Genomic DNA, 14228 nt, shown 5'->3' with positions numbered 1-14228 from the left:
CCAAAGCCCTGCTCTCAACCTGCCGCAGCTTCGTGGGAGACCCTTCACCTGAGGGTCAGACTCCAGCCTTAGCTCTGATCCTCTAGAAGTCTAGGTTCCTAATTATAGAGCCAGGAAGTCACTAATCCTTTATTTGATTGATGAGGGAAAAGAGCCTGAGAAGTTCACTGATTTGCCCAATATCTGAAAGCCAGTTAGATGGGTAACTGTAAACCCAGGCCCTTCTCACCCCAGGTCGGTGTCTCCACACCCTGCCTGTGGCTCCCTCCTCCTGCACAGCCACATCAGGTCCTCAGGTCACACCTGGGCCAGGACTCCCAAGACCAGGAAAAAGCCTGGGCCTGTCCATATTACAGGTGTGACAGAAAAATATAGTCACTAACTGATGCAGAGAGAGCTCTGGATAACTTTTTATTGTTTAAAAATCATAACTGAAGCGTCAAAAAACATAGAGCCCACACATGTTCCAATTGCAGTCCCCTGCTCCCCGGAGAGCACAGGGCTAGTCCCTCCCACCTTGCTGCCCACACCACTAGCCAGGAGCCTGCCCTGGGGAGGCTGCCCGCCCTGTGCTGAGTTGCCGGCTGGGGAGGGGCTGTGGGGTGAGGTGGGTTGGCTGGCTCCCTGACCCCTCACCCCTGCACAGACGCTGCCTGTGCACCATGTGTGGGGAAAGGGGCCAGTTCCCTGGGCAGGGGCCCCCAAGGGGGAAAGACAGAGCCAGTCCCCACTCACCCACCCCTCCCCAGCCCCCCAGCTCAAGGGAAGCTGTCATCGTCATCTTCTGCCATCTCCTTGGCAAACTCCAAGTCTTGCTGCTCTCGCTCGCGCCGTTCCTGGGGAAAGCAGTGGGGTGAGGGGGCGGTGGGGTGAGGGCCGGCTGCTGAGAACCAGTAGTGCTGTTATGCAGCGCTTCACCCAGCATGACCCTCCCCAGGGCCAGGGGCTGCCTCCCTGCCCTGTCCTTCCAAAAGTCTCCCCTCTTCCCTCTCTGTGGGGAGCGCTACCTTGTGGTGTCACCCAGAGCAAAAGCACCTCACCTCTGCAGACTCCAAGTCCTTGTTGTACGATTTGGGAGGAAACCTCATGGCCTAAAGCACAGGAGAGAGGAGAAAGACGACGACGAGGCATCAACTTAACATACATTTACGGCACTTCTGTGACCCAGGCACCAAGATGATGAACAAGACCGGTTATTCCCTCTCCAGTTAAGTCTAGCTGGGGAGCGAGGCATGGAAACCAATGATCACTGTACCGACTGGTGAATCCAGGAAGAGAATCAGGAGACCTGGTGGCATACGTGACTAAGCCCTTTGGTTGGGCAGGGAGGGGGACTGACAGTGCGGAGCACGAGGAAGAGGAATGGACTGGCTGTGGGAATGGAGAAAAGGCACTTCAGGTAGAGGATTCAACATGTGAAAGGCCTGGCCTGAGTTCAGTGGGGCCAGCTGGTGGCAGGGAGGAGTGGGGAACAGGGAGAGAGTGGGGGAACAGTAAAGGGCGGTGAGGTTAGAGACACAGAGGACCAGATCACAAAGGGCCTTTCCTATCTTTCGAGGAGCATGGAATTTGCCTGACTGCAAGCAAGGCAGCAATATCCCTGGCTTCCTAGGGAAGGAAGAGACCAGGAAAATCCAGCAGCCAAACGTTAGCACTGAACTTAGTGCCTGACACAGGGTAAGGGCTTAACAGCCATTTGGGGAACTAGACACCAGCCCTAACTTATATACAATTCAGACTTCACTAAGCACCCAAAGGCAGGGATTTCATTTAATCTCATCAACCCTGCAAAGCAGGCAGGGTGGATAATATCTCACTATCAGCTTCACAGATGGAGAAACACAAGCCACTCAGAGAAGGTAAATGACTCAGACTGGAGCCACATCTAGGACCCTGCACCCTGAATCCCTGTCTGGACCCCCAGCAATGAGACCCCTTAAAAGCGAAGGTGCTGCAGTCCCACAAGCCAAGTCCCTTGTCCCGTTGGCCCGCGACCCTGCCATTCAGTGATTTTACACAGAAAGGCTGCAGGCTGGGCCCCAAACCAAACCATCTTCTTTGAGGCATCTAGGGGGTGGAGAGAGAGCTGGGTTGCTGCCACGCTTAGCTCTGCAGCCCAGGCTCCTCACCTTGACGGACATGTTGTGGATATCCAGGCAGAAGGAGATGCGCTGGTGGAACGCTAGCTGGGGCTCTCGGGTGGAGTAGATATCAATCATCTCCTTGGACTGGACGTAGCCCTTCTCGTGGTTGATGCTGGCCTCAATGACGCCATCCCGGATGGCCTGCAGGGCCCCAAAAGGAGGAAAAGTTACCTGGAAGCCCATCTTCTAAGTCCTTGAACATCTTGTGCCATCTTTATCCTCCTTAAACTTCACGCATGCACTCACATACACGCTCATAACTTCCTGGCTTTACTGCAACACTGGCCCTCCTCAAAAACTCTATCTGCAGTTTTACCTGTTCCTCAACTTGGCTGATCGCCCCCCACTCCCATCCCTGAAATAAGGCAGGAAATTGACAACTGCAGTCCCTGAACCAGCCCCACCTTGGCAACAATAAACTCTGCGTCTTCTGGGCTATCCAGCTGCAGCTTCTGGGCGATGTCGGCCAGGGAGATGCGGGAATAGGAGAGGCTGATCATTCGTACCCCTGGGGGAGGAAGGAGCAGTGGAGTGAGCCGAGTTGGCACAGACCCTCCACCTACCCATGGACACCCACAGGGTTTCCCGTCCCTTGGAGAGGCCTAGTCTGGGTCCTGCTCTTCCAGTGGCCCCTCAAACCCTGATCCATACCCGTCTTAATGACATTGTGCCGTAGTCGGATGATTAGGGTGTAGGTCCCATCTGCTTGAAACTTCTCTCCAAACTGATCCAGGACCTGGTTGAACTTGGCTAGGTTTCCTGTCCTGACAGCTGCAGTGGAGAGAAGAATGGGTCAGAGGGTCAAATGGGCACAAACAACAAAGAGCACCAGGGAGTCCAGCTGGCTCGGGGAGAGGGACCAGCCTTACCTTGGGTCAGAAGGAAGTAGGGCATGAGCGAGCGCTTGAGGGATGGCTGACGGAACTGCAGCCGGTCTGGGATCTCCCCGAGCAGTAGCTCCACCACAATCAGAAGCTTGTGCACCTGGCAGAGTGAAACACAGGACACAGTAGGCAGGGAGCCCCGTTGCAGGGAAGAGAATGAAGTGGGGGCTCATTCAGTCACATAAAATAGGGAATGGGGAAGCAGCATTGTGATTAGGCCCACATGAAGCAAGAAAACCCCCGAACCTGTGCTGGGCATGGAACTGAAGCTCTGCTTTTGGAGCCAGGTACTGGGGTTGTCTGACCCCTTGACCACACAAAGCCCTAAGCTTCATTTCATCTGGCCAAACAGTGCACACTGAAATGGTGAGGCTCTAAGGTACAGGCCATACGGGCAGGTTCTGAGGCTCAAAAAAGGCGAGGGAACAAGGCCTAGAGGCCCAGGGGAATGGAATGTAAGTCAGCCAACGATGCTGGTCAGGGAAGTAGATTGTTACTAGAAAAGAGGAGATGAAAAGGCATAAACTAGTTATCTGGGTAGAGGGAAAGCAGGAACGGGGCCTGGAAGAGCCTCAGTGAATGAGCTGTGTATGGACATGGAAGGCTGGCTGGAAAATCAGGCCCTTCCTCTTCCATAAAGCTCTGACTTATTTCTGAATAGTGCCTACTGTGGATTCAGCACCATGCAGAGAAAACTACAGCGGTGGGGACGATGCCCAGCAGTTAAGGAGTTCCTGCTGAGCAGGAGGGACAGGAACACAGCCAAGTCACATGATAGCAAGTGTCACGAGTGAGGTGAGGTGAGGGGTTAAAAGGGTGGTGGGTGACTAAGCCCACATCTGGGCAAGGACTCTTCTCCCCTCTGCATATACCCACAAAGCTGCCCTGTCCCTTGGAGTGATCTAGTAGTGAGGGTATATCCATGGAAATGGCTGAAGTTAATTTATACCTTAAGGATTCTGATGAAGGAGAAGATAGAGGGAGGGTGTTTCAGTCAAGGGAACAGTTTGGGAAAGAGGCAGGCAAGTATGAGGATACACCGAGTGTGTATGGGGGCAATCAGGAGAGCTGACTGGGGCCAGTCTGCGGCCATGTTGTTCTGAATGCCGGGCTGAGTGCCCAGTTTGGAGACAGAATGCTAGTGTTTAATCACTCATGAGGAGGCTGAGTCCATGGTTCCTCAGCCCTAAAATGGGCAAGATAATAATACGTGGCCTGCCTACCTTGTAAGACTTATATTCTACCACACAGGCAATGGGGGGCAATGAGAGCTCCCCAGGCAAGGCGAAGGTGGGCCCGGAGCTCTGCTTGGTGAGGCAGCTGTGCGGAAGCCTGGCCGGTGGAGGGGAGGATGGTGGCCTCAAGCGCTACGGCCCAAACAAGGGCACTGGCAAGATCAGAGAGGGGACAGACACAAAAGACATGGAGGCAAATCCACACACGACTTGGAGATGGGGGGAGGGGTGCGGGACTCCACGGCGATCCTGAGTCTCCTATCTCAGCTGGGAGAGCACAGGGAAGACTGGCAAAGGGTACCAAGGGTGTGCTTTGGATAAGAGTGTGTGAGGAATCAGTGAGTATCTATGAGCTGTGTGGGGGGAAGATGGATTTGTAGGCCTGGTGTTCATGAGAGGGATCAGGATTGGTATCATGGGCTCAACTGTGAACCCCCAAATTTGTATGTTGGAGCCTTAACCCCCCAGTACCTCAGAATGTGATTATGTCTGGAGATAGAGCCTTTAAAGAGGTAATTAAGGCAAAATGAGGTCCTATGAATGAGCCCTAATTCAGTATGAGTGGTGTCCTTACTTACAAGGAGCAGGTGGAATACAGACGTGCATAGAGAGAAGACAATGTGAAAACAAGATGTACAAGCCAAAGAAAGGCCCTCAGAAGAAACCAACTGTGCTGACATCCTGAACTTGGGGCTTCTGGCCTCCAGAACTTGACTGTTGTTTGACCCAGGCTGCAGCACCTTGTTATGGCAGCCTGAGTAAACCAGGACAGTTAGTAATGGATTTGGTGAAGCACGATGCAGGTCAGAATTGAACAATGAAAGCAAGTAAATCATCCATGGAGAGACTGCGGCTTGAACTATGGATAGGCTCTCCGAGTGTTCTGTTGTGGACTCCACTTTAAACTCGAGGTCTGTCTTCACTGCCCCTCCCCGTGTTTACTTAAGGCCAGCTTCTCTGCCTGTGCTCTTCACCCGGTGCCTATCTCTTCCACGCCCTTGGCCCATCACCTGCTTGCTTGAGTCCCTCTGGGTGGACAGTTCCCCCACTCTGCTGCCTCCGCTCTCCAGCAACCATTCCATCTCTCTCCCGGCTCCCTCACCGACAGTCTGATCGCCGAAGCTCTCACTCCAGCTGTTCCTTCCTGTCACCTGGCCCCACCACAGAAAACTCTGAAACCGTACCCACTCACAGAAACATCTGGTTCGGAAACACTGCTTTACCCCAGAGTACCTCTCCCCGGTACATGACAGTCTTTGCTGATTATCTGTATTTCTAGTGATTTTTAGAGGAAACCTTAGTGTATGTCCTATATTGTAAGCAATCTAACATTCTGCATATGCACCTCTGTCTGAAAAGCCATCCATCTCTGTAAAAATTCTATCCATCTTTCAAAAAATCAGATCTAATTTAAGATCTCCAATTATCTGACCAAAACCAAACCAAACCTGCCTTTCTCTGAGCTTCTGAATATAAGTAAACCAAATATCCAAAGACACTGACCTGCTCATTGTACACTTTCACTCTGTTCTCCTTCAAGGGCACCAGGAGGTGGACATTATGTTATTAGGTGGAGCAGAGGTTTGTAGTTGGGAAAGTTGGGTCCAAATTCTGGCTGCCACGCTCTGTGACTTCACATAGGCCCTCAAGCCTTTTTGAGTCAATGTTTTTTATCTCTTCAAAGGCAAATAACTTTTCTTATCCTTTTCTATCCCTCACAGTGCCTAATACCTAGGTCAGCCATCCGAACAATACTGGTTGGTGACTGACAGCTCTTAGGTGGCCAAGGTTTATCTCCATCTGAGTCAGTCAGCCTTACAGAGATTTTCTGGGTTTCTTGGTCCAAAGACAATGCTGTTCCCAGATGGGCATGTGAGGGACCACGCAAGAACCTGGAGTTTATCAACACAATCCAGGCCCATTCCCGGCATGACTAGAAGGAATGCTGGGGAATCAGGAATGTTCTAAGCTTATCTACCAAGGAGAATACCCTGAACATAAACTGCCAGAGGTACAGGTAGAGTCTGCTGAATGCTCTGAACATGTTATGCATCAACAGACATCTGATGTGAGCTCTCAGATAACAAAGATTAAGGAGGTTTTCCTAATAATTCCCTGGTATCTAAGACAGTGCTATCAGGTAAGGGCTAAGGGATGAGAACGCTGCTCACTGTCTGTTTGAAGCCAACAGCTGTGTGCTGAGGGGCCTTGCGAAGGGCATTGGTCATTGTTCGCCGGGCCTCTGAGTACTCCAACTGGATGGCCTTGATTCGCCCTGGGTGTGGAGGAGAGGAGAGTGGATTAAGAAAATGGCATCAACCACATTCCCTTGCAAACTAGTGCGCCAAATGGGTCTCTTTTGCACCAAAGTGCACCACATTTTTAGAGAGTTTGCACCAAATGAGCCTGAGACACCTTCTGGCTCGGCGTCTGGGGTCCCTGCTCACCTGTGTAGTAGAGGTACCTTGCCCACTCGTTGTTGTTGGCCTGCTCAGGGAACACGGACTTGGACACCAGCTTCTCCGCTTGGTCATACAAGCTGTAGTGTAGGTAGTTCCTCAGCAGGAGGTTCAGCAGGGTGGCCTGCCCGTCTGCATCATGCCGAAGGGTGGCTGTCCGGAGCCGAGCATGCAAGAAACTTCAGGAAAGAAAGAAAAATGTCAAAGGCCTCAGTAACAACTCTCTGAACTACTCTGACCTCTCCATTCTTTCTCAATTCCTAGAAAAAGTGACACAAACTGCTTTTCTCGTTATTCACTTAGTATTCAACTGTCGAGCGCCACTGCGGGAAGCATTATTCTAGGTGAACAAACAGGACAGAACTTTGCTCTCAGGGAACTTGGATTCTAGTGGGGGAAACAGACAAAGATCATGATAAATAAGTGTATTAGGTAGCATGACAGACGGTGGTAGAGGCTATGGCAAAATCAGGGTAGGTGTAACGGCATTGCAGGGGTGAGGAAGATGGGGCTGTGGTTTTTAATAGAGTGGTCAGGGTAGAACTCACTGAGAAGGTCACAAAGGCTTAAAGGAAGTAGGGAGATACGCATTCTCCGCAGAGGTAAGAGCCAGTGCAAAGACTGAAGAAGAGTGTGCTTGGCATGCCCGAGGGAGAGGAAGGAAGCCAGTGTGGCTGAGGAGTGAGTCAGGGAGAAGAGCAGATAAAATCAAGGAGGCAGTAGCAGGGGCCAGATCACATCATGCCCTGCACGCTATCATGAGGCCTTTGGCTTTTCCCTGAGGGCAATGGGGAGCCACTGCAGGTTTTAAGCAGAGGAGTGAAATGTTTTCCAACCTGTCCTTCCTTCCTTGACCTATCAATCAGCTTTTCCTTGATGCAGAGTGACGGGAAGAGCCTGGGGGACCATTCTTAACAGCCAGGTGGTCATCTCTGCTTCTTTATCTAGTATCAGTCTCTCAACCCCCTATGTGGCTCAGAGCATGTTAAGCATTGCCCCACTTCCTGCTGGGCAATTTACATCTACCAGGCTACTGCCCCTTGCAAGCCCATGTCAGCTCTGTGGTAGTGGCTGACCACATCTCTGACTCCAAGGGCTGCGAGTGAGACCCTTGGCCACCCATACCTGCGCACCACATCCAGCTTGTCCAGGAACTCATAGACCCGGGCGTGATAGTAGTAACACTTTGCAGCCACAAGGTCTAGGGCCCGGCGGTTTTGCGTGCTGATCTTCTGCATCAGGTCATCAGAGATCTTCTGTGCCTGGGGAGGCAGCCAAAAGAGAATCAAGTGGCAGTTCTTCAAAAAGTTAAAATCTGTAGCTATCGTGAGGCAGCAATTCCCCTCCGAGGCATATACCCAAGAGGCATGGAAACCTATGTTCACATGAACACAGGTAATGCAGAAGTTCATGGCAGCATCATTCATTAATAACCAAAAAGTGGAAATAATATGACTATCCATCACCTGAAGAATGGATCAACAAAATGTGGCACATCCATACAGTGGGAAATGACTCATCCATAAAAAGGAATAGAGCAGATACATGCTCCAACAGGGATAAAGTCAGACCCAAAGGCCACATTTTATGTAATTCCATTTATATGATATGTCCAGAACAGGTGAATCCATGAGACAGAAGACAGATTAGTGGCTGCCAGTGGCTGAGGTGAGGAAGGAAGGGGAGTGACAACTAATAGGTATGGAGTTTCTTTTTGGGGTGATTGAACTGTTCTGGTATTATTACATAATGATGGTCCTTGTGAAAACACCAAAATCCACTGAACTGTTCGCTTTAAAGGGGCTGAATTCTGTCCAATAAACAAGCAAAGAAAAGCCAACAATTGGCAAAGAAAGGGAAAAATAAAACAGGGAACTGAGTAGTGACACCTGTCAGTTCTTGAGTGTGCTCCCGGCACAGTGGCTGGCTTAGCAAGAAGCTGACTCCAGCCGGAAGTAGTGGGAGCATAGTTATCAGTGGACTTCTTCACTCCCATAAAAGCTGCCATTCATTAAAATACTGCGAAAGCTTCCTATATGCAGATCATTGTGCTGTTTTTTAACATACTATTTTATTTAACACTAATAGTAATCTTGCAAGGTGGGCATTGTTTTCCCCATTTTACATATAGCTAGGAGAAATTAATTGCCTAATACAGCTGGGATTTGAACCCAGGCCTTTCCATCTCGAAATTTCCTACTTTTCCCAAAAGAATCCCCTCTACTAGTATTGTGTCACAGACAAGTACATGCTGACCACTGCCAGCCCTTTCCCAAAGTGCCCGAGCAGGAGTTCAGGGGGCTTCCCTGGATGTGGGGTTAGGTGTATCCCACAAAGGGGGAAAGTCTTGGGGACAGAAAATAACCCAGTGATTATCTCCACTTCTCCACTAGAGACAATCCCCCACAAGCCAGTTGTACTGCTTGGGGCACATTAATTGCTCTCATTGAATACCTCTTTGTAGCGCTTGCTGTTCATCAGGAAGATGACCATGAGGAGCTGCAGATAGGCCTCCACTTCGGGTAAGAGGGGTGCGGATGCAGCTTTTCCTGTTCGGGGACGAAACTGTAAATCGGCTTCTGTGTCCATGGGCTAGGAGAGGGCATGAATTACCACGGAATAGCTGTCAGATCAATTACCACGGAATAGCTGTCAGATCAATCAAGACTTATTAAGTGCTATGTACTTCAACAAATATTTATTCAATGCCAACTATATAATAAGATTTTTCTAGGTGCTGTGGGGATACAAAAATAAAGGGGCAACACCAGTCTCTTTCTAAGAGGATGGATATAACAGGAACAAAAAAGAGCTACAGGAGTGTAACTGACACCTTTACAGAATATAAGGGGGCAGAAAGGATGATGTAAGGATCCATCAAAGAGCCTACAATATGAGCAGAAAGATCAAACTACCACACCTGGAACCATCACAAATTCTATCAACTGGGTTTAATTAAGTGATACAGTTCTAGAGGTGAGATCAAGAATAATGAGACAAAAAAAGTTTTCTTGGTGGCAACTAAGGCAACTTGGGGAAAAGTGACATGTACATAGAACTTATTTTCAGGTCTAGTAACCAAAACTGGAATAACATGTAACAGCTCCAAAAGCGATCATGATGGGTGAATTCAGAGACCTAACAGTTAAAGCACATTCCAGGCAGGGCTGGGGGAGGCTGCTCTTCGACTTCTGCAGATACATTCTTTATCATTCCACCTCAAGGGAGTTTCTGAGTTTTCATGTCTATGGAACAGACTGTAAGCATACAGGATTTTTAGGGAGATGAAGGTGGCTGAAGAGACGAGGTTAGAGAAGGGGCAGGACCTGGGCTGTACCATGAGTGATCATGGGGTTTGATGGCTAGAAAAGGCGAGGTCTCTCATGGCACAGGGACCACTACCACCTCAAACTAACATCATCAGTGTTCATTATGCGCCAGGCACTGTTCTAAGAGCTTTGCACACATTCCTCCTGTCCCCACTGTCCCCCAAATCTGTTCATCCTATTTAACAAAGGAAGAAAATGGGTAACAAGGAGGTTAAGTCATTTGTCCAAACCCCACATGTACTAAGTGGTAGAGTTTGGATTCAAATTCAACTCTACCTCCAAAACCTGTGCTTAACCACTGTCTTATGGTGAAGTTTTGGAGGCAAAGAGGTGGTGGCACTTTCTCCTAGGACAACAGAGAAATTCCCAACCAAAGGAGAGGATCCATGTTGGCAGCAGTGGGAATTGAGTTTGGCTGGAAGGGTTCTGATTCCCAGCTCCTTTCCCCAACTCAGAAGAATGATGCTATAGGGCACAAAGATGCTTTCCTTGTTAGTGGGCAAGTGAGTATTGAAATGGGCTGCTTTGTTTCACTACTCTGTGCAGCAGGTTATCAGGCAGGTCTTCAGGATAGGGAACAATAACATGGGCAGGAGGTCCTAAGGCCAAGCTTACACCCTCAAAGCCAGCCTGACTCACTCACCTCTTCCAGGAAGGGCAGCAAGAAGTCTCGAGTGGCATTATTTGAGGTAAAGAAGCCATGCACAGCCTTATACAGAACATAGTGGTTGAGGCGGCGTGATGTGGAAGGCAGCATCCGCAGGGCCCTCAGCACGAATCGTGGCTCCTTGCCGGACACTGCCTTCTCCAGCTGCTTCACATGCTCCTTGATGTCTGTGGAGGACCAGAGGAGAAAAATATGTTACTTCCGACTCCTCCTGTTCCCCCACCGCTTCAGGCAAGAAGTTCTAGGGAACCTCTGGGATGTGGCCAATCTCTTTTTTTGCCCTGATAGGGTTAAGCAATGCTTATGGATGCCATACACTTATTTTAAGATATAACCAAGAGACAAAGAAAAATAAAGCTGGGGTGGGGGAAGTAGTAGTAGACGGTGACAGAAAGGGGAAGAGAGGGAGAAAACGATGAGAAGCAAAACAAATGTGGAGATTTATCAGGCTCTCTAAATAGGAAAAGTCTTTCTAAATGTAAACAATGACAGAAATCACACACACAAAAGGTTGATGAACTTGACTTCTTAAATAAAAAACCTTCTGAATATCTGTGTAAACAAAAGAAAAACATTTGCAACAAATTTGACCAAATGTTCATATTCTTATTCTACAGAGTCTGTATAAGCAATTAGATTAAATAAAAATGAACATGAAAGGATAATACACAGAGGAAAAACAAATGGGTAATAGATATGAACAATATATTTCACTAGTATTCAAATTTCAATGGAAATATTTTTCAACTGCAAATAAATGATTTTTTAAAAATGGTAACATATAGTGTACAGGGGTGAACAGGACATTTCTGCTGGAGTAATGTAAATCAGTAGTTTCTCAGGACACCTACTCAAAACCTTAAAAACGTTTACCCTTTCAACTCAGACATATAGAGAATCTATACTGAAATAATTATAAAGGTTGACTTAACTTTTGGGCATAAAGATGATTGTTGCAAGGGTATTTATAACAGTAAGGAACTAGGAACTACTTAAATGTCCAAGAATAAGGGAATGCAACCAATCAGTAGCTTCTTAGTTACCTTTGTATACTTAGAGCATAGGGTGCCTGGGTCACATTAATGATATAATGATAAAAGCTAGTAATGAGAGGGTTTACTATGGGCTCATCATGCGCTAGGTGCAGTTCTAGGCATTTTAATCTTCACAACCCAATGAAGTAGGTGCTATTACTCTCATTTATAGAAATAAGGAAACTAATTCCAGAGCTTGTATTCTTAAGCCACTATATCAGGCATTCCATAAATGTTTCTGAAATAAATTCAGTGCTATGTTTATGGATATGTTAAGTGAAAGCACACAAAATCATCTGTATTTACTTATGCCTTGTTCCAAACTGTATATATAACTTTATCTTAATTATGGGTGAAATGAAAAATTCATAGGAAAAAATGTTAACTATGGTTTATGTTTTCACCTGCCAATTTAGACTGCTCATATTTTCCAAAACTTTTACAATGAACATCTTTGTCACTGGCAGACTACCATTATTTTAGGTAAAAGGATCTTTATTAGATGCTGAGCCTGTTGCCCAACTTTAGAGCAGGAGCTGCTGCAGTCAACACTACCACAGCCTCAAAAACACAACTCAGGAGTCAATGTTTAAGAGCTACATTCTCATGCAGTCGGAGAGAAAACCCAACAAATAGCCTGTCCCACCTGATCCAGAACTGGGAAAACACAACCAGGGTCACAGTGGGAAGCTCTCACTCTACCCACATTCAATGTGGACTGGATGCTCTAAGCAGGAAAAGGGAAATGCTAACTTGGAGGTACAAGAAGACAGTAGGAAAACTGGGAACAGGCACCCAGAAGAAAAGAAATGGGGAGACTGGCCTATAGTTCAGGTGGAAGGTATTAGGAACTCAAACGAACATGACATCCTGGAAGTTGAAAGTGTGTAATTGTGTTTAAACCCTTTAGAAACGGAGTAGAAGTAAGGGCTTGAAGGGTGAGGAAAAGAGCAATGGGACCGTTTGGGAACCTCAATTAACAGTAACATGGAAATAAGATACTAGGTAGAAAAGGTTCCTTTAGGGGAGTTTGCTAAAGGCGGCTAAGACCACAGAAACCTTTTGCACATTCCTGTAACTCCGGGGCCATTATTCTGTGTCATCCCGACCCCTTCACACACGTAAATACAAACAACTAGTTTCTAGAGGCAACAATCTAGAGGAACTTGAATCGGTCCGGTGGGATGTAAATGGGGCAGGTCGGAGGGGAGGACTTGGAAGAGGGAGTCTACAGGCTCAGGGAGACCTAGTTCTAGATGCAAACCCAGATGCGGGGAGGAGGCGTTGTGTGAGCGAGGAGGCCTGAGCTGGGGAGAAGGTTCGGTGACGGGCACTGAGGTCGGGGGTGTCAGGGTACTGGGGGGTCACTGGGAGTGATCCTAAGAAACCGAGGATGCTGGAGGCTGCGCTGGGATCCCAAGGAGAGGCTGGATCACCGGGGCGCTGTCACCCGTAATCGTGGCACGTCCCGGGCCCGGGCTCTCGTACCCTCCAAGGTGACGGTGTCCAGCTCTCGCTGGGAGTGCTCAGCCGCCGCCGCCTTGCCGTCAGCCTCCCCCGTTGACCCGCCACCCGCCGTCGCCTCCTCTTTCATCTCCACGTCTTGGGGGGCCGGCGGCGGCGGTGGTTCTTGCTCTCCTCCGCCGGGTGGCGGCTTCGCCTTGTCCGCGCCGCGGCGCCGCGCCGAGCCCTCCTGCTTCATGGCGCCCGGGGTCGCGGCCTAGTCCGGGGCCTCGCGTGAACCCTCGTACCAGAGACCAGGAACCAAGCCGGGCCTGCACAGAGCGCGGACTCGCGTCCGGCCGCACGATGACGGAGCAGCTGCAAAACCTTTCCCGGCGCTGGGCCTTCTGGGAAACGCCAGGCCCGCGGGGCCGATGGCCGAGTCAACAAAGGGGAAAGAAATCAACAGCCGGAGTGCAGGATGGAGGCGGTTCTTCGAGGCAGGAGCGGGGAGGAGCCTGTTTGGGTTTGGGGGCTTTCCTCGCTGAGTGCCTGTTGTGTTGATTTCATGTTCCCCTCGAGTGCATTTCCGAGCACGTCCACTAGAGGTCCCTTCAGGCTCCAGTCTGGTTACACCGGCGTGGAGTGGGAGGACCAATCGGAGCGCCGGGCATGGTGACGTTACGAGTTGCCTGGAGGGTTTCTTGTCCAAACTCGTTGGATTTGTGCCCGGCTGGGTCGCCTTCGATGTTCGCGAGGCTCGTCCTCAACTGCCTCCCAGTGCAACCGGAACGAGGGAAGAAAAGCTGCGAGACAGGGATGTGGAGCTAGGCTATTGGGCTTAAAATAAAACCGAACTGGAGAGTAGGAAGAACCCTAGGGGGTTCAGATTTCCCTGTAGGATTTTAGCTAGTACTGAAAATAAGGCATTAAATCTCCGCAGCCTGGGAGTGCGAATGGGGGAAGAGTGCATTTGTGTACACACACTCTAGCTTAATAAAATGTAGCGGTCCACTCTTACGTGTCGCCCAGG

General features: G+C 49.2%; 1 protein-coding gene across 1 annotated transcript; it reads right to left on the bottom strand.

Annotated features, from left to right (window-relative positions):
* Positions 1 to 398: 398 nt before the first annotated feature.
* Positions 399 to 13611, bottom strand: PSMD3 (proteasome 26S subunit, non-ATPase 3). Its single transcript, XM_036930444.2, has 12 exons — positions 13241 to 13611; positions 10695 to 10885; positions 9177 to 9314; positions 7848 to 7984; positions 6711 to 6901; positions 6435 to 6538; positions 3014 to 3128; positions 2796 to 2915; positions 2549 to 2652; positions 2130 to 2285; positions 1041 to 1091; positions 399 to 836 (listed from the first exon to the last, which is right to left on the bottom strand). Exons 1-12 carry the CDS (start codon positions 13452 to 13454, stop codon positions 759 to 761), a joined length of 1599 nt encoding a protein of 532 aa, XP_036786339.2. The 5' UTR covers positions 13455 to 13611; the 3' UTR covers positions 399 to 758.
* Between the last annotated feature and the right edge of the window lie 617 nt (positions 13612 to 14228).

This window comes from Manis pentadactyla, chromosome 4 (genome assembly GCF_030020395.1).
Source record: "Manis pentadactyla isolate mManPen7 chromosome 4, mManPen7.hap1, whole genome shotgun sequence".
In the NCBI taxonomy this organism is placed as follows: domain Eukaryota; kingdom Metazoa; phylum Chordata; class Mammalia; order Pholidota; family Manidae; genus Manis; species Manis pentadactyla.
Note: the sequence above shows the minus strand (reverse complement) of the source record. Positions and strands in the feature narration are given on the sequence as shown.